The 19,261-nt window shown below is 31.3% G+C and overlaps 2 protein-coding genes across 2 annotated transcripts; one reads left to right on the top strand and one right to left on the bottom strand.

Moving 5' to 3' along the window:
- Nucleotides 1-2,973: 2,973 nt before the first annotated feature.
- On the top strand, nt 2,974-6,831 carry LOC132037048 (biogenesis of lysosome-related organelles complex 1 subunit 2). The gene is made up of 3 exons (XM_059427482.1): nt 2,974-3,120; nt 5,661-5,766; nt 6,365-6,831. The coding sequence occupies exons 2-3, from the start codon at nt 5,689-5,691 to the stop codon at nt 6,629-6,631; spliced, it is 345 nt and encodes a 114-aa protein (XP_059283465.1). The 5' UTR covers nt 2,974-3,120; nt 5,661-5,688; the 3' UTR covers nt 6,632-6,831.
- A 1,209-nt stretch (nt 6,832-8,040) lies between these two features.
- Nucleotides 8,041-11,448, bottom strand: LOC132037037 (uncharacterized). Its single transcript, XM_059427476.1, has 6 exons — nt 11,143-11,448; nt 10,705-11,018; nt 9,374-9,410; nt 9,056-9,292; nt 8,902-8,949; nt 8,041-8,674 (listed from the first exon to the last, which is right to left on the bottom strand). Exons 1-6 carry the CDS (start codon nt 11,212-11,214, stop codon nt 8,384-8,386), a joined length of 999 nt encoding a protein of 332 aa, XP_059283459.1. The 5' UTR covers nt 11,215-11,448; the 3' UTR covers nt 8,041-8,383.
- Nucleotides 11,449-19,261: the final 7,813 nt, after the last annotated feature.

Genomic DNA, 19,261 nt, shown 5'->3' with positions numbered 1-19,261 from the left:
TTGTAAAAGATTATAAGTTTTAAAAATTGTAATCAGTCCCAATTTAAGTTAATCACATTTTTAAGACAAGTTTGACCTTGGCTGGTCAAACTTGTCACCATTTCTAATTATCACACTTTTTTGTCACCACAACTAAAATTACCGATGTTTCTCCATAGTTGGAACAAAAAGATGAAAGAACTCGAAAGATTCTTGAATATATTGAGAAAAGTTAAATATCTCTTTTGCCCTTGAGCTAAATGACGGATTTGCCCTTGAAGCATGTTGACGATCCTATTCTCAAACCCATGCTTCTATTATATTATAGTAGACTAGCGGTCTATACGCGCACTTTGCCCAACACTTGCACATATAGTGCATCTACGTGTATATAGTTGTCTTTGAATGGTGATTATATATATATATATATATATATATATATATATATATATATATATATTATGTTCAAAGCACAATTAATATAACATTGTAGTTTGTGTTCCGTATCTAAAATTTTATTATATTAATGGTTGCTATTAATACAAAATCGGCAAATTTATTAATATTTTTTAAAAGAGAAGACTTGTTTAAAAAGAAACTATTTTCGTCTCTTTGAGATAAAATAATAGCAATATTTAAGACGTTGATACTTTTAATTTTAATTCGATTAATTTAAAAGTGTAAAATACTTATTATTTTTTATCAAATTTTGATTTGGATAATTCTAATTTAAATTATTAAATTAATTTTACGTGTTTAAAACAAAACAAAGTAGAAATTGATTTTCTATTTAAATGAAGAAATACTATTTTTTAATTTTTGGTAAATATTCTCGCTTTTTTAGCTCATTTTACTTGTCATGTTGTCTTTTGCATATTTTTTAAGAAAAACGTCGATTAGAATTATGATTTGACTAATTTACCTTATTCATTATTTGATTTCCATTTGATATATATTTTTCTACGACATTAATCTCTTTCACTTTTATTGGAGTAAGAATAAAAATAAAAAAGTAATTAAATTCTATCTTATTTTAAAATATAAATATTTTAAGTATATTTATTTTAGTAAACATAACAAATAAATGACATGGCGGAATAGCAATACAACGCTTAATAAATAATAGATCTGTGCTAATAAAAAAAGAAAGAAAATTGTATGGTTTGACTACCTAACCTTTTGAAGAAAAGAATTTCATTTGCTCCCACTTAATTAATTGATACGCACGCGCAACGAATCCATCATTATTGACTCAATGGATACTTTGAAATTACATGAATATTGTTTGATTTTTTAATATGGGGTGCATTTTTTTTTTGGACATTATTAATTTGCACTATTTTTATGCATATATATATATATATATATAAATATACACACACACACACACTATGTTCAAAATACGATTAATATAACATTGTAGTTTGTACTCCGTATCTAAAACTTTATTATATTAGTGTTACTACGAATACAAAGTCTCGTACTTTTTTTTTGACATTATTTTTTTTTAATATGGGGTCTCACTTTTTTTTATATTGCTTGATTTTGTTAATATGGGGTCCACTTTTTTTTATCGTGAGTTTGGAGATGGTGGAGTTCCATTTTTTACTTTTTTTTTTTTTATATATATATTGTGATGTTGTTTAGTATGGGGTCCACCCTTTATGGGGTGCACTTTTTTTTTTTTGGACATTATTAGTTTGTCTTATTTTTATGCATATAATATATATACATATATTATGTTCAAAACACGATTAATATAACATTGTAATTTGTTTCGTATCTAAAACTTTATTATATTAGTGTTTGCTACGAATAAAAAGTCTGCACACTTTTTTTTTAATATTATATTTTTTAATATGGGGTTCAATTTTTTTTTTTAATATTGCTTGATTTCGTTAATATAGGGTCCACTTTATTTTTTTCCATGAGTTTGGAGATGGTGAGTTCCAATTTTTTTCTTTGCTCCGTGTTATTTAGTATGGGGCCCACCCTTTTTTTTTTTTGGGGACGAACGGACGATGAAGCATGAGTCTAAACCCATGCTTTATATAGTTTCTTCCTTTTTTTTTATTTTCATTTTTTATATTACTTGGTGTTATTTAGTATGGGGCCCACCTTTTTGGACATTATTAGTTTTATTATTTTTATGTATATATATATATATATAGACTATGTTCAAAATACGATTAATATAATATTAGTTTGTCTTCGTATCTAAATCTTTATTATATTAGTGTTTCTACTTAATACGCATCGTGTTTAATATGGAGCCCACATTTTTTTTAATGTGTTTGTTTTTTAAATATGGGATTCACTTTTTTTTTTTTCAATATTACTCGATTTTGTTTAATATGGGTCCACTTTTTTTTTTTTTCCTTCGATTTTGGATGGTAGCCTTTTTTTTTTTAATGTTTTCGATGTTGTTTAATATGGGGCCCACAATTTTTTTTTTAAGGGCTTGATTAATATGGGGCCCATTTTTTTTTTTTTTTTTTTTAGGGGTTGATTAATATGGGGCCCTAAAAAATTTTTTTTTTTTTTTATAGGCGGTACACAGACGGACGACGAAGGTGCCACTTACTGGCTCTTCTAAAGGATAGAAGAAAAAATAATAATTTAGTACATATCGACTAACTTTGGAAAAAATTTCATGATTTTTATAATTATTTAGAATATTTTGACTAACTTTGACATGTCAAGTTTAATTATGATTCATTGTTAAATTTACTGAATGTTTTATACCATTCAGATTAAGCTTGATAATTTTAATCATAGTAATGTACTAATTAATGTTAGGATCAATCTATGCTCATCCAATAACCTGATACATGTAACTTGCGACCTTCTATCAGCATAGACGTCATTTTAGCCTTAATTTTGTACACTAACATATATACAAAAAATTTATACATCTAATTAAGTTGACCTACAATTATATAAAAAAAATTAATATAAAAAATCTAAAAGATTGAAATAATAATTATTTTCACATTAAATTGGATAAATAGTGGGAAAAATGGTTCTCTTCTCCTAGTTTGTATATGGAGTATAAAATGACTTAAATACATTCTTGTGTTTTGTCATCAGCGGAAGACGACTCTCCATTTCATACTTGTCTTTCTCCGGTCATCAACAAAGGTATTTATACTTTAAGCTTCGTATCGTCTCTCGATTTGTTAAGTGTTTCTGTTTTTCATCAAATGGGGGAGAATTACTGGACCCAATTGATAGCTAAATTAACTTTCCCGAACAAAAATGGGGAAAAAAAATGGAAGATTTGGTTAGAATCTCGTGTGCTTGGGGGTGTTATTTTTATTGTTTATATAAGGACTGTCAACAATTTTTTGTAGTTAGTATAATCAATGCACTAAATATAGGCTGTTTCAAGAAAACCAGATATGGGTTCGATAGTTGACCTGCAGTCCTGTACATAAGTACTGAAAATAGCCTTGTGTGTTGGTTGATGATTCGTTGCAGAATCTGCTTTAAAGAATATATTACCAGGGATGATTGTATTGATTAAATAGGAAAATTCCCCTGTATACAAGTGGTATACAAAAAGTAGAAACACTACTCTTAACATCCAGTCATCTATACTAAATGGAACCTCATGGTTTCACAAGAAACAAAAGGACTTCTCTTTCCATTTTTTTGGTTCAACTTGGAAAGAGGTTAAGAGTCTGAGGGTGTGTTTGGTATGAAGGCAAATGTTTCCCATGGAAAATGGTTTTCTAGAAAATCTTTTCTTGGAAAACAAGTGGATTTCTTACTTATTTTTTAGTGTTCGGTAAATAAGCAAAAAAATATTATCCCAAGGGAATTTATATGTAATCTAGCTTAATAGCGGGGTGGGGGGAGGGGTTGGAATTGTCAAGGGATGGGGGTTGGTTGGGTGGGAAGGAGACAATGAACTTGGAATGTCATTTATGGAACTCGTTTTCCCTACATCCATTACGGAAGTCATTTTCCTCATTTTGAAGAAACTTGTTTTCCTAGAGAAAACGTTTTTCAGAACATTTTGACCAACCAAAATGCCAAACACACCCTAAGCGTTCAGCTTGGGAAGGGATAAGAGTCTTTAGATATTCTTCTCTCCATCTAGTGGGATAAACTAATATTTGTGTTTGACACTAGTGTCTATGGTGTCCATGCCTGAGATAGTACATTACCAAGCAAGAACGAGTGAGTGTCAATCTTGTGATGTAGTTTAAGTTCTTGGGTAAATTGAAAGGGGAGATGTTAATATCACAGGTTCTTGCATAGTTCATGACAGATGATCCTTACAAAAAGTTGGTTCATGTTGTGGTGCATTTTGAGACATGAAACAAAAGCCTTTTGTGTACTAAATTTACACCTATAGTCTAGTTAATCTGTACTTATTCTTTTCCACTCTCAAATCCCTGAACATACAAATGTGTCGCTGTGTGGGTTGCCTTGTCTCCTGCCATCTTCAGGCACTCTTATTCTTGACATTCTATCTTTTTCTTTCTCCAGATAAGTAATAAAAGGTACAAAAGTCTGCTCCCCTACTGAGCTATGTAGGGAACTAATAAATTCCATTAAAATAGCTCTATCATTTACTACTTCTAAATTACTCGGAATAAGATAAAATGTTAGTACTAAATTTCAAACTCGCGTAGGGTCTTTCTTCTTCCTTCAAAACATCTGCAAGTCCTATCCCTCAACACTACCCTCAAATGCAAGCTGGGATTGTATACCTAAGATCATAATATGTACTTATTTACTATTTAGTTTTTCCTGCTTTCCAGCTAAGTGGAGTATCTATAAGTGTCTTAGGTATCACCCACTAGATACCATATAGATTCATAAGCATGCTCCGATTCTCTGTTGCTATTGAGCGGTGCAAGGGGAGATTAATAGGACTTTCCAACTCTTTTTTTATCCAGTTGTCCTTTGTTAGGCAAGCATCATGTTAACACAATTCAACCCAAGCAAGTTACTTTAAGTGGAGTTCTAATATTCCAAAGCGTATGGAAGGGCCAAATATCATGCTTGGACAGAGTGTTGTAACAGGCCTTCGCTATAAATGTTTCTCGTCTATCACCATTCCATCTTAAGGTATCTACCCAATCATATAACCACTCCACATGGCTAGGCTTTCAATTTACCAGTCTTGACAACTCTGTATAAATCTGATACCTCAGCTATTATTTTGCTTGTATTCAGCGATGGTGGCTTCAGACATGAGGCAAAATTTGTGCAATGGTAGCAACAACTGTTCTATACATACTATCTTGATGCTTTAGTATGAAGTTTCCCTCCAGTACTCTACTTATGCTCCAAACTTTGACCTTTGCCAGTAATTTTTCTCAATTTAGATATACCTTTTTTTGGTCTTGTATCATTAGCACTCCAGCAATAATTGAAGGTGGTCAAATGTACCCTTCAAAATGTTGTCTGAAGTTACCTAGTTATTTATCTTTTCCTTGTTTACCCCTTCGGAAATAATTATTTTACAGTCAATTTCCACATTAAAAATCCCATTCTTTTATTTTTCTTCGAACATGACAAGCTATTTTGTTTCTTTTATTTGTTTACAACACTCCAACACCAAGTTCCATATCTTTTGTTTTGGTTGGTTATAAATTTTCATGAAAAAATAAAGCAACTTTAACAGTATATCTACCAACATTAACCAAGTTTTCTCACCCCCTCAGGCTCCTAAACAGTGAATTTCTGCAAAAGATGGAGCAGGACCATTTGGCTGAGTCGCTCAATGACCTTTTCACGAATGTTTCCACGATGATTAGAGGCGAACTCCAGGTATAAGAAAGTCTTTGTTTTTTGTAAAAAAAATTCAACAGTGCTGCTTTGTATATCGTCAATTCCTTTTTTCTTTTCTTTCATTAGGGATGTGAGGAGAGGGCGTTCTCATTTACTGGAGTTGATAAACTTCTGTAGAAATTAGTTTTTCTTCCTTCTGGGATGTTGTCCTACCTCCGTGTCTTACTAAATATGCAATTAGTGTTGCACTTACGTGTAGCAAGCATGGACAGAAATTTCAAAGGAAATTAACCTTTTTTTACATGTTCCTCACTCTTGTTTCTCACGGTAATCATACTTGCAAATGTTGCCATCCCAATAACAACAGGATAGTTTTCCTTAGTAGGCAGCTTAGAAATAATTTGCACAGATGAAGTGGAAGATTGTTTCTTGAAGAGTCTGACAAATGTGTAGTTCAGAAATGATCAGTTAATGGTATTTCTATTTGTTAGTGATCATACCCAGTGATATTACTATTTGTTGCAGGGAGAAAATACTGGGAAATTTTTTTCTTTATAGTTTTCATTCCTGACCTTGGTATATTAGAAACCAATATTGCAGAATACAAGCTTATGCTGCTTTGTTCATTGTATCCCAGGAAACCGACAATGTACTTGGACTTGTGGAGAAAATGAATACAAGGGTTGCTGAGGAATATAAAGGCTTTGGAGACGTGGCTTCAGGATTGAGGATCTTTGTGGAGCAATTGAAGTCTAAAAGTGGCAGCTTTGACGAGTATGTTCAACAGATTGACACGATAGAACAACAGGTTACTGAATTTGAAGCTGTTATTTCGATGCTCGATAAGTATGTTTCTCTGCTGGAATCCAAAGTGCAATCTGCTTACCAAATTCCTCCACCATGAATCAACAGTTTTATCTTTTTTTTTTTTTTTTTTTTTTTCTTTTCTGTGGCAATACCTTAAGAGCTGTTCCTGGATCTTATCAAACTTGATATTTGTATGTTATCAAGCAATGCTGTACAGATTAAAAAAAAAAAAAAAAAAAGAATGTACCAACCGTTTAATCTCAAACAGGAGGAGGATGTCTGAATGAGTTTATGTTATGTGCACTCGCAATGCATATATACCATCAGATTAAGTTGATAAATAACAAAGATCTTCAAGCTTGATATGATAACTTAGAAATAGGTGGATTATAACCTGCAATAGCAGGTTAGTTGCATGAATAATAGTGTACAATGCTCTATACAAATAGTTTAATAACTTAAATCCTTGTTAAATATACATAATACATCCATCCAATGCCCGCAAAAGGGAAAAAAAAGCTGGCGATAATTTTTGTTAGAACTTCTGGTTGGATTTTTCCTTGTTTATCATTTTGCAGTTGTATGAATACTTTTATTGTTCTTATTTACTCGTTCTTTTAAATTTATAGTATTCTCAATTCTCGTATTTGCTTCTTGATTTCGCTGGAGGGCCAAAATCACTCAATTATGAAGATTGAAGTCCGAAGTACTAATAATTTTATCTTTTTTGCAAATGAGAAGAATTCCCATGAAGGGTCACCCATGAATTGGTGCTCCTTTTTGTTGGTCATGATAATGGAATCTCAATATTCAACTAAATGATTTTTGAATAAGTGATTTTAAAATTCACAGATCTCATTAGTTTACTTTAAGAAAAAAAAATTGATACTAAAATTGAACCATAATTACTCTACCAAATTAGCTTCTTCAAAATCTTGAGTTAATCAACTGAAATAATTTAATTGGCTCTGCCCAAAGGGTAAATTGAAGGAACCAAAGAACATTACTGTCAAATGCTTCTAAAATAATGTCTTTTTCGTTATTAATCAAATAGTAGTAGCTAATAACTAAAACATCAGAACCGAATTCATGGAAGATGACTGCAACAGGAATTTGCTATCGGCCAAAACAGCGCTTCCTGGTCCCTGTTTTGAGATAATTAAGTTTTATTTTTAGGTAAATGCACATACATAATCACATAGACAATTTAATAAAATGTATAGATGGCTAGCAATCTCATCTAGCTCACTGAAAAAGTGATATGGAAGATGACTACAAAAACAAGTAAACCACCAGTAGTATCTTTCATTTGTTAAAGCAGTACAACAACAGGGTATGTAATCCCACAAGTGAGGTCTGAGGAGGGTAGAATGTATGCAAAGCTTACCCCTACCTATGCAAAGCTTACCCCTACCTTTGTGGGGTATAGAGGTGAGTTTCGATAGACCCTCAGCTCAACGACGCAGTACCAAAAACAGGTTAAACGAAAAAAATATCGGCAACAAATTGGCAAGATAACACACCAATGAAGCAATCATTTGTTAAAGCAGTTATCACACTTTATACAAGATCATGCTAATTAGTACAAGGAAACAGAAGATGAAAAACACTCTTAGCCGGCTAATATAATATGACAGATAAAAAATGTTTCTTGCTTTCTTTTGGTAGTTCTGAATTGTTATCTGCCCTTTCTGCTAGATCCATATTTTTGCTTAACGTTTCTTTCTTGCCCATGCTGGCTCTCAATATATCTCTCCGGTGTGTGCTTGTTTGTAGTTTTTCTCTCTGTTCTGTACTAGGTCCAAATTTCTCCTTCTGGTCTCTGCATGGCCTGCGTCTACAATCTCTGCTATTTCGACGTTTCAAGGTTTTTATCTATTGGGTCCATACTTGGTGCATTTTCATTGTTAGAAACCGTCAATTTCTCACCATTGGTAGAAACCGTCGATTTCTCTCCATTGGTAGAAACCGTCGATTTCTCAATAGCTGATATGAACTTCTTCAGATGTTTTATGTACTCGGGGTAGAGCTCTAAGTCACAATGGTTACCTCCTTCAACCCACAACGGGTCATACTTTTGCTTACATAGATCAAACAACTGCTTACCATGGGAAAAATCCACAACATCATCCGCTGTGCCCTAGAAATGTCAAAAGAATTCATATGGGGAGTTAGCTTGTAATTGTAGAATCATAGCCACATTGTAGTTCTTGATGCTAAAGAGTCAATTCATCCAAACTACAGGCCTTCTATCTCTACCATTCCCTCTGGTTTTGCTAATTTATCAACAGTTACTAATCCGTGAAAAAAGAAAAAATCACTTTTAAGGTTATATGATATATTTATGAAGGGAATATGGATACTCACATGAATAATGAGGACTGGACATTCGACCAATGGTATCTTGTCAATGTTCTGCATTGAGAAAAGAAAGAAAAACAGCTAATTACAAGAAGGAAGAAGAAATACTAAAATTTGGTCAAATAGAGTTCCAGATAACTGCCATGAATAGAATGTTAACCTTAAATATGTCAAACCAGTATGTCTTCTTAACTGGATGCAAGACGCGAACTCCAGAGAGTATCGGGCTATGTAGAACCACAGCCCTCAATCTTGAGAAGCGAGATGCCAAATCTAATGTTGGTCCACTGCCAACAGACTGTCCATATAATATTATATCTTCCTCTTTCACCCCATATGTCTCTTCAAGACACTTATATGCAGCTTCTATGTCGGCGTAAGTGTTCTGTTCACTTGGCTATAGAAAAATAAGAATACAGAGTCAAGTGCTTTCATCTGGAACTGCCTAAATTTAATCATCTAAAGAAATATTCCATACCTTGCCAGTGGACTGTCCATATCCTGAATAGTCATACCTGCCAGAAAAGAAAGGACACTCAGAAATTTTGAGGTAATTTGGATTTCATATATGTGTATCTTTTTCAAACTAAGAAAAGTTCCCAAAACTAACAACAAAAGTTCCCAAAACTAACAACAACTCTTGAGAAAAGTTCCCAAAACTAACAACTCTCCCTTCAAGCTTCTCCCCGCCCCAAAGGTTCCGTTCAAATAAAATTAAGCACTCAGATTAAAAGAGAGGAGAGTAAGAAATCCAGTGAACAAGGAAAAGTGAGCATCTCCTCGACTTTGAATATCAGAAAGTCTCTGATGAGCCTGAGATATTTCCAAGATGCTACACATCAATGTTACATTTCTGTTATCTTTCAAAATCCACATAGCTAAGAAGAAAACACGCATTTCACCATAAAAGAAACAAGTTTCCTCAACATTAAGGCATATCCACGAGGTCGGTCAAACGGGAGTTCCTAAACCATGTGAAAGTATCACTGCAACATCAAATTTACAAAGGGGAGAGGGTAATACCAACAACAAAGAGATCATTTGTCCACTAGTGTTCTCTTTGCATGAAATGGGCATATACAAAACAACTGGTAATAAGATCATCTTCCTGGGGTCAAAATTTACACATCAGATAGTGATACTAAAAGATTTACTGTGGCAAGCACAAGCTTATTTCTGAATCACTAGATGCATCAACTACATTAGGCTTAAGGTAGCTTAACTCTATTTTAATTTGGCAAGCCCATACATAACAGATTCCCATAGTATTCAGACACAGAGTAGAATCCAGCATATAAACAACTCACTGTTTCAAATTCAGATTATATATGTATATAGAAAATTATATAGTTCAATACAAATTTTAAAATTTTCTTTTAATATGTAAATATGCGCGCACACTCACATTAAGAAGTGCACCTACTTCTTTGAAATTCCAAAACCTCCTTAGTGGAAGTAGAGAAAATAAGTTCCACAAGTGGCATTACACATTGATTCTGTCCTCCCCACCCTCCAACACACCTCATCTTTACCCCCACGCTGATAGCCCCCATCCCCTACCACCCCATGCCTCCACCCCAACCTCCGCCTGTCTAGATTATATACAAATGTTTTTAGGATAATATTTTTCACTTAATACCGAATCCAAAAAAATAAGTAGGAAACCCACTTATTTCCCAGGAAAACATTTTCCTTCATACTGAACACACCCTGAATCTCTATATTCATTCTGCTCTATTCGGGCTTGTTTTAATCCTAATACATTATATTCCGAATGAAAAATAGCAAGAGAGAAGAATATATATATACCCCATCAAATTGACCCGGAGATGAAGACTGAGTTCTGTGAACAAATCATACATCTGCCCCAAATCAGCCGCATTTCCATGAGAGTACAGCACCGTCACCTTCGCCCCTGGATTCCTCACGTACATGGCAATAATCTCTGTCCCCTTCTTCGTCCCTAGCTTCAATATGTCCACGTCTTCCCCTTGCACAACCTCTGTCATCTTAAGTTTTCCCGTCGTTTCTTCCACCACCACCCCATACGACGGTGGATTTGGCGGAAAAAACGCAAACTTTGCCGCCATAGACGACGTTACAGCTCCCATCACTTCCCCTATCTAATGTACGTATATTAAAAAAAAAAATCTCAATCAATCAATTAGACCTTTGGACCATCTATACGTTGAGATTATGTTTGTAAAGAATGAATCATCTAGGAGATATGTTTAATTGTATACGTACAGATATGTGTTTGACAGAACAGTTTCGTCTTCCCACCAATACGTGACGAATTTTTGATGCATATACGAACATGTATGTGTATGATTTGGACAAGCCTGCAAATTTGAATGTTAAATTATGTTGTATTCAAAATTAAATTATGGCTATGTATCCATACACAAATTATGCATATGGTTGTAAGGTTTCAGGGGAGTGATTATCATGAGGGGTTGAGACGTATGGGAGCTGTACGGAGAAAACGAGATTTTTTTTTATTTGGAGACAACGAGATTTTTTCTTTCTTTAATTTGGGTGGTGTTTTTGTCTTACACGTAAGGGTGTCAACCGGTTCGGGCTAACCGGTTTTAACCAGAATCGGACCGGTTAAGCGGGAAGCAAGTAGAAGAAGGTTGCGTTAACCGGTTAACCGTTTAATTGATACTCGTCCTGCCCAATATTTTGAATCGAACCGGAGCGTTAAACCGGGTTTAACCGGTGAAAATTAAAAAAAAAAAAAAAAAAAAAAAAAAATAGCCGTTGGGCCGGCCGTTAATGGACCGTTAACGGTCCATTTGCAAAAATGGCCGTTTCCAAACGGCCATTTTGTTAATTTTTTGCCCCCAAATTTTTTTTTTTTTTAACACTTTAACCCATCCCCCACCCCTATATAAACCCTTCTTCATTTTCATTTTAATTCACACCAATTCACTCTCTTCTTCATCTTTCTCTCAAATCTCAATCTCTCAATTATAATTATTTTGCAATAACTAGCCACAAAGTCTTATTATAGTTTCAACTTTCAATTATTAATTTTGCAATTATAATATTGTTGGTGGAGTTGGTGATTTTGCAACAATCCGAAGTAGCTTTGGTGGATTTGCAATTCTAGCCGCCTTGACTTTCTTGGAAATTAATCCGGCAATTTGGTACCTTCGTTCCAACTCTATCTTTATTTTTCGCAATTTAATTTACGCAATTTAATTTACGCAATTTAATTTGTTGTAATTTATTTTCTTGTGATTTATTTGATTGTGATTTAAATTAATTCTATTTAATAATGTCAAAGAGATTAAGACGTGGTGCCGTAGTAGTAGTCGTATTGTTAGAGGTGCGCTTAATGAGGAAACATTTGTGGAAGAAACACCTAATGTAGGTATTGATGTTGGTGGAAATAATCCACTTTTAGGTCATGAGGCAATGCAACAACATTTTACCGACACTTTTAATGAAGACTTAAATGATGATGATGAAACACAACCCCCCGAAAATCCCATAGAGATACATGTCCCCGTACAATCACATACACAAGACAAACCGCCTAGAACTCGTAAGCCAACAGCTAAAATTTGGAAATTTATGACTAAGAATAGGGAAAGCCAATCGGCTACATGTAACATATGTCGACAAGTATTTAGTTTTAAGCAAGAACGGTAAGGATGGTGGAACGGGTACACTAAATTCTCATATGAGAACCAAACATATGGATGCTTGGGGAGAGCAAACGGGTTCAAATGTGGGGGATTCAAATGACGATAGACACGAACCGGTAGAAATTTTAAGTATGACAAGAAAAAGAACGCGTAGAAATAGCTAAAATGGTAGCTTATGATTGTTTACCATTTTCCTTTCCCTCGGGTTTGGGGTTTGTTACTTACATTCAACGTTGTTATAATCCGTTATTTGAGGGTATTCTAGAAGTACTTGTAGAGCCGATGTTATAGATTTGTTTAAAAATATAGATTTTATTTGCGCCACGTATTTAATTCTTTAAATTGTAATGTTTGTCTTACCGCTGATTTGGGTCTTAGTATTAACCATTTAGATTTTTTTGCTATTACATGTCATTGGGTTGATGACAACTGGGTTATGCAAAAAAGAATTATAGCTTTTTTATATGACGAAGGAAAAGGTCGTCACGATGGAAAATTTTTAGCCGATTCAATGTCTACTATTATGAGATTTTTTAACATTTATAGAAAAACACTTTGTATTGCTTTAGATAATGCTTCTAATAATACAAAGGGTTGGTCTTTTAAAAAAGAAATAAACCCTCTCTAAAAAATATTTTTCATGTAAGATGTAGTTGTCACATTTTAAATTTAATTGTTAAAGATGGTCTTGAGCATTTTGATGATTTCGTTCAAAAAGTTAGAAATCTTCGTTGCGTTTCTTTTTTGTAATGCTAATAGGGGAAGAATTAGAGATTTTAAGAATGCTTGTGTGGAAAATAACCTTAGACCTAGGAAAATTCAAATAGAAATTGAGACTAGGTGGAACTACACTTACATTATGCTACAACAAGCATATGAGTATAGGATTCCCATACAACAAGTTCACAACAAATATAATACCGATAGTCAGGATTGGTTAAATTTTATGCATTGGGAAGATGTTAAAGAATGTATTGAACTCTTAGAAAATTTTAATAATGCAACTCTTGCTTTTTCTAGATAATTTTATCCACGGTAACCGGAATTTTAGCCTACTTAGCGGAAATAGCTAGAGTTTTACAAGAGTATAAACATAAACCCGATTATCAAGTGGCTATTTTTGAAATGATAATCAAATTTAAGAAGTATTTTTTTCCCATCCCAACTTTATTTATATTGGGTTCCCTTTTAAATCCTTGTTTAAAGCTGTCTTATACTAAAAATTTGGTTAGTCAAATTTATACATTTTTAGAAATTGAAGCGGGAACTCAACCATCTTTATTTGAAGCCGAACTCGCTATTGATGATGAGTTTAGAAAAGTTTTTACTCATTATTCTAGTTTGGAAGAACGTACGGCACCCGTTGCTCCACGCCCTACTACTTCTCAAAGTAGCAAAAAGGGCTTGTCGGGTTTTAAAAGTTTTACATTCACTGACCAACTTCTTCTTCTCTCGCAAACTTTGATGAATATAATTTTTATTTGATGCACCCAAATGTAGATATCAACCAACTCTTGGATGAGGTGGACGTCTTAGCATGGTGGAAGAAGTACAAGGCAAGCTATCCGGTACTTTCAAGAATGGCTCGAGATATCCTTACGGTTCAAGTATCAACCGTGGCTTCGGAGAGCGCATTTAGCCAAGGAAGACAGCAAATTGGAGACCATAGACATTCATTATCCGGCTTTAGCTTGCAAGTACTAGTGTGCATTCGAGATTGGATTAGATCGGAGCGACGCAACCAAAACTCAGAAGCGGAGGAAGGCGAAGAGGAAGAAATTGAAGATTTGATAGCTAGTGGACCGGACCAAATGGAAGACTTTGAAGATATTTCCATGACCGAATATGATGTGGGGGAAATTAACGAAATGGTTCAAAATTGGTGATTTTATTATTCTACTATTTTTGTACAACTCATGTATTATTTGCAAGTTAAAAAAAAATACAACTTGCAAATAAATGTTATCCAAGAATGAATAAAAATATGGCTCATTGAGCTTACTTCTATTTACTTGTGTTCATATTTTTACTTTTATTAAGTTAGGAATATACCTAAAATATACTAAGAATATACTTATAAGTATATTAAGTTATATAGTATACTTAAACATATATAAGTATATATAGTATATACTATATATAAGTATATATAGTATATAAGTAAGTATATATAGTATATATATTAAGTTATACATATATTTAGTATATATATTAAGTATATATAGTATATATATTAAGTTATATATATATAAGTATATGTAAGTTATATATATATTTAGTATATATATTAAGTATATATAGTTATACACATATTTAGTATATATATTAAGTATATATAGTATATATAGTATATATGTATATATATTAAGTTATACATATATTTAGTATATATATTAAGTTATACATATATATAGTATATATATTAAGTTATACATATATATAAGTATATATATATAGTATATATATATATATATATATATATAAGTTATACATATATATAAGTATATATATTAAGTTATACATATATTTAGTATATATAGTATATATAGTATATATGTATATATAGTATATATATTAAGTTATACCTATATATAAGTATATATAGTATATATAGTATATATATTAAGTTATCCACATATTTAGTATATATATTAAGTTATACATATATTTAGTATATATATTAAGTATATATAGTTATACACATATTTAGTATATATATTAAGTATATATAGTATATATAGTATATATAGTATATATGTATATATATTAAGTTATACATATATTTAGTATATATATTAAGTTATACATATATATAGTATATATATTAAGTTATACATATATATAAGTATATATAGTATATAAGTATATATATATATTAAGTTATACATATATATAAGTATATGTAAGTTATACATATATATGTATAACTTAATATATATACTATATATATATTAAGTTATACATATATTTAGTATATATATTAAGTATATATAGTATATATAGTATATATGTATATATAGTATATATATTAAGTTATACCTATATATAAGTATATATAGTATATAGTACATATATATAGTATATATATTAAGTTATCCACATATTTAGTATATATATTAAGTATATATAGTATATATGTATATATATTAAGTTATACATATATTTAGTATATATATTAAGTTATACATATATATAGTATATATATTAAGTTATACATATATATAAGTATATATAGTATATAAGTATATATACTATATATATTAAGTTATACATATATATAAGTATATGTAAGTTATACATATATATGTATACGAAAAACACTATTCGTATTCTTGACTTCTTTATTGAACATTAGTGATAAATATTTAAACTTTAATTATAAAGTTGTATAACATATGTAAATATACCTACAATATACAAATAAATACTATAATATATATATATAATACAAAAAACAAAAAAAAAACATATTTTAAACACTCCAAACCGGACCGGTTCCGGTTTGGAGTTTAAAACCGGTAAACCGGAACCGGTTAAGCGGTTCCGGTTTTTTAACCGGAACCGGCCGGTTCCTTAACCGGTTCCATAACCGGTTCCGGTTGGAACCGGTTGACACCCTTACTTACACGCGGCAGGGTAATATCTGCTTTATGTGTGAATGATCTCCTGGTACATCGTACTGTCCATCCTTTGTGAACGGCTTGTAGCATGTAGAAACAGCGTGACCTTTGTTCAGCTTGTTTTCAAAGATTAAAGAACAGTTAAATTTTGATTTAAGGAGCTGTTTGGACATGATTTCATCTCATGACTACAATTTAGAATTTTTAAGTTGCAGTTTTTTTTATAAATATAAAAATCCCACAAGTTGTGAAAACCATCAAAATTTTGTCAATTCTTATATAATCTTACCAAATGAGTAAATTATAGTTCATAATAAAATTAATATGCTACTAGAAGGCCTTTCTAAAAAATACAACATCAATTGATCAAACTTTAGTTCAATAAAAAGGAAAATTTAACATGAATAGTAATGTAACTACTCTTTAATATAATCCTCCCACATGGTAAATATGATTGGTAAATATATTTTACCAACTTGCAGATTAATATTTAATACAAATGGTTGGTAAACATGATTGGTAAATATATCTACCAACTTATGGGTCTTTTTTATAAAATATAAACGTATGGCTCAAATTTTACATTTATATTTTTTGAAATCATGATTTCAAATCCCAAATCATGCCTTTTTGGATGATTTGGGATTTCATCTCATGAGATAAAATCACATGTCCAAACGCTGATTTCATCTCGTGAGATGAAATTGCATGTCCAAACGCCAACTAAATGTGGCTTAATGCATATGCAGCCCCTTAAATTTGTTCTTTTTTTATTTTTATTTTGACACCTCAACTAAATATTGTTCTTATTGAACCTCTGAACTTGACCTCAAATGTGGCTATCAAACACAATTCAACTTACATAGTAACATATATGGTGAGTTTCATTTTCTCTAGCCTTGCACGTGAATGCTAATCGCATCATACATGAAAAATTCAACCAACTAAAACACCGCATCTATTTTAATTATACACATCAGATAAGAAGAAGTGTGCTACTGTGTTATACAAGTGAAGAAGCACCACTTAAACCAATCAAATAACAAAACTGGAAAATAAGAAATCAAAATTGGAAACTAAACCTGAAAATTGAAAAATAAGAAACCAAAAATGAAAATAAAAAGCCAAAGATATTAAGCAACACCAGATCCTATTATGTTATTCCAGAATCCCAAAAATGCTTCAAAATCAATCTCAAAAGTCTGGTCTTCAATTCTTGGTTGGCCGAATTGCTTGGTTCTTGAAAAAGGGTCGTTACACACATATTTTAATGATGTGTATAATTAAAATGCGTGGAGGGTTTTAATTGATTGAATTTTTCACGTAGGATGCGATTGACGTTCACGTGCAAGGCTAAAGAAAATGAAACTCACCATATATGTTATGTAAGTTGAATTGCGTTTGATTTGTAAGTTGGATTGTGTTTGATTGACACACTTGAGATCAAGTTCTAGGGTTCAATGGGAACAAAACTTAATTGAGATGCCAAAATGAAAAAAAAAAAAGTTTGGGGGGCTGCATATGCATTAAGCCTTTAAATTTTGTAAGTGAAAATTTTGTCATATACTGTAGTTTACTTTCTGAATTTTAAAATAATAACTATTTTTTAATCATCGAAATTAAAAAATGGTTATTTGAATTTTACTCCCCCTGTAGCACCGTCGTCACTATTTTTAACCATATGATTTAGACTTTAGAGGATGTTTAAGAAAACTTTTAAGCTGTTCAAATCAATTTATTAGTAGTATATATTAAATATCAAAAGTATTTACAAGTCAAAATCAATCAAACATCATAATTCTAAGTTGGAGGATGTTTGGATAAGCTTATTAACTAGCATATATAAGTAATTTTTTATTTGTCTATACAATCGGTAAATATATATATATATATATATATTTTTTTTTTTTTTGAATGAAATACAATTGGTAAATATTAAAAGTACTTATAAGTAAAATTAGCTAAAACTTATAAGTTGATCACCTTTTCAACTTGTAAATACTTTTGGTTTAACCTAAATTTTACTATCCCTCTCCACGCCATTTTCATCATTTGTCTTTTTTCGTGTGATAATACTCTTAAATTTATATTTATTGTAAATAACTTTATATTATCACCATGTATTATTGTATTAATAATTGGTTCAAACAAAAGATTGGGAAAATTACGTTCTATGTTTATTTTTGAAAATATTTACGCCATGTAGCCAGCCCATGTTTTGTGCATAAACACCCAATTTTCAATTTTCAACATATTTGCAATTTTCAACATATTTGTGTATAAATACCTTTTATACACTATTATACACTTTATACAAGGTTGATACATTATGTATTAGGGTCAACTACGTATATATACATCTTAAGGAGAAATATTTACGAAATGTGATGCTAGTTTTATATTTACAAAACATAATATTACAAACCCTATACAAAACATGCTTTATATTTTTTTTAAAATATATTTTTTATTTTTTTAAAAAATTAATTATTTTATTTTATTTTATTATTATTATTATTTTTAAAATACTTTTTTTCGCTCAAAAATTTATGTATGAAAGTTGTATGAAATGTGTATATCTCGCTCAAGACTTAAAAAGTTCGCTCAAAATTTAGTGTATGAAATGTGTATATCACGTTTAAGGCTTAAAAAATCCGCTCAAAATTATGTGTATGAAAACAGTATGAAATTTGTACCTCGCTCAAGTCTTAAATTTCGCTCATATTTTCGTATATAAAGTTCATGTTAGATTTCTGTAAAATTAATACAACTATAATAACATTGTATACAGCTTTGGTACAACATTCAAGGCTTAAAATAATCGCTCAAATTTTTGTGTATGAAATGTGTATATCTTGCTCAAGGCTTAAAAAGTACCCTCAAATTTTATGTATGAAGAACGTATGAAATGTGTATATCTCGATCAAGGCTTAAACATTACGCTCAAAATTTTATGCATGAGAATGGCATGAAATGTGTATATCTCGCTCAAGACTTAGAATTACATTCACATTTTTCGTACATAAAGTTCATATTAGGTTTTTGAAAAATTAATACAACTACAACAACATTGTAACAACTTTCATATAA

The sequence above is a fragment of the Lycium ferocissimum genome, chromosome 2 (genome assembly GCF_029784015.1).
Source record: "Lycium ferocissimum isolate CSIRO_LF1 chromosome 2, AGI_CSIRO_Lferr_CH_V1, whole genome shotgun sequence".
NCBI lineage: Eukaryota > Viridiplantae > Streptophyta > Magnoliopsida > Solanales > Solanaceae > Lycium > Lycium ferocissimum.
The sequence above is the reverse complement of the archived record's forward strand: the minus strand, read 5'-3'. Positions and strand labels throughout refer to the sequence as shown.

Bases quoted from the DNA above. Each gene is read 5' to 3' on its own strand.
- LOC132037037 (XM_059427476.1), bottom strand. From the start codon at position 11,214: ATGTTCGTATATGCATCAAAAATTCGTCACGTATTGGTGGGAAGACGA. The intron at 11,019-11,142 runs GTACGTATACAA...TACGTACATTAG, and splicing joins GTTCTGTCAAACACATATCT to ATAGGGGAAGTGATGGGAGC. The intron at 8,675-8,901 runs GTGAGTATCCAT...TGACATTTCTAG, and splicing joins GTCCAGTCCTCATTATTCAT to GGCACAGCGGATGATGTTGT.
- LOC132037048 (XM_059427482.1), top strand. From the start codon at position 5,689: ATGGAGCAGGACCATTTGGCTGAGTCGCTCAATGACCTTTTCACGAAT. The intron at 5,767-6,364 runs GTATAAGAAAGT...ATTGTATCCCAG, and splicing joins TGATTAGAGGCGAACTCCAG to GAAACCGACAATGTACTTGG.